Source organism: Silene latifolia, chromosome X (genome assembly GCF_048544455.1).
Source record: "Silene latifolia isolate original U9 population chromosome X, ASM4854445v1, whole genome shotgun sequence".
NCBI classification, from domain to species: Eukaryota; Viridiplantae; Streptophyta; class Magnoliopsida; order Caryophyllales; family Caryophyllaceae; genus Silene; species Silene latifolia.
In genome coordinates, this window is record NC_133537.1 from 188,506,764 (window position 1) to 188,508,338 (window position 1,575).

At 50.2% G+C, this 1,575-nt stretch overlaps 1 protein-coding gene across 1 annotated transcript; it reads left to right on the forward strand.

The window, feature by feature from the left end:
* LOC141618946 (uncharacterized) lies at nt 1-792 on the forward strand. The gene has a single exon (XM_074435998.1). The coding sequence runs from the start codon at nt 1-3 to the stop codon at nt 790-792; it is 792 nt and encodes a 263-aa protein (XP_074292099.1).
* The last annotated feature ends 783 nt before the right edge of the window (nt 793-1,575 follow it).

Genomic DNA, 1,575 nt, shown 5'->3' on the forward strand with positions numbered 1-1,575 from the left:
ATGGCACCAAACCCACAGAATTTTCATCCCGCTTTCACTGTCGGAAATATCAAACACCATATCCCGATAACTCTTGACATGGAAACGGCGCATTACGATTCATGGGCTGAGTTGTTCCTTAACACGGCTCAAGCTTTCGAGGTTGGGGACCACATCTCCGCTGCTCACGATGATGGTGACTCCTCATCGTCTGATGACGACTCCGTTCCGGATCTCAAACAATGGACTCGTCTCGACGCCATTGTTAAACAATGGATTTTCACCACCATCTCTCAAGACCTTCTCCTCACTATCCTTCAACCCGGTGCCACGGCCAAAACCCTGTGGGACCGCATCCACGATCTCTTTCGTGATAATAAGCACACCCGGGCTGTCTCTCTCGAGCGTCAATTTTCGTCTACGAAGATCGACAATTTTTCTAATGCTTCAGCCTATTGTCAGGCGCTCAAGACCATCGCCGACCAATTGGTGAATGTCGGCTCTCCGGTGTCTAATGATCGCCTCGTTCTTCAACTCGTGGCTGGACTGAACGAAGGGTACAAAGGCGTCGCCACCATCATTCAACATCGCGACCCGCTCCCTGAGTTCTATACTGCAAGGTCCATGCTCATTCTTGAAGAAACGAGCAACAACCCACCCTCGGCCTCCGAGACTGCTCTCGTTACTACGAACCAGCCTGACTCACCTTCACCCAAAGACTCCTCTCGACAGTCTAATAATAACCGCAACAAAAATCGTGGTAATGGGAAGAAAGGCAAGAACAAGGACAATCGTAACAACGACAATCGATAGGCTAGTGATGACAAGTCCTCGACAAAAGCTACTGTTTCTTGGACTCCTCGCATGGCCCGGTCTCCCTATGGTCCGTGGGTCCCTGCTCCGTGGGCATCTCCACCGTGTCCGTATCCCACCAGTGGATGGGCACCCCAGCAACCTGCCACATCCTCGACAGGTATTCTCGGCCCGCGTCCAGCACACGCTTTCATGGCCTACCCGTATGCACACCAGCCTCCTCCCTCGGTCAACTATACTCCGACAGATTTGGGAAATGCGTTTCAGGGAATGACTCTCATGCCTCCGGATGACCGCTGGTATATGGACACAGGTTCTAGCTCGCATATGACGTCGGATTCAGGTAAACTCTCGTCTTATTCTAATTTAGGCTTAAATCGTGACATTGTCGTCGGTAGTGGTCAACGTATTCCAATTAAAGGTCAAGGGCATACTACCCTACCCTCTCCCTTCCCTGCCTTACGTCTCAAAAATGTCTTACATGTCCCACATATTGTTAAAAACCTCGTGTCGGTCCGCCGTTTTACCACTGATAACTCCATATCTGTTGAATTTGACCCACTCGGTTTTTCTGTGAAGGACCTCAAGACGGGGAAACCGCTCCTGAGATGTAATAGCAAAGGTGACCTTTATCCCCTTCACCACTCCACTTCGCCAGCACCTCCACACGCCCTCCTCTCTGCCGAACCATCTACATGGCACGACCGCTTAGCTCATCCGGGTTTACCCGTTTTTAATAGCTTATCCAATAAATTGCCATGTACTAGTTTACGTAAACATTTT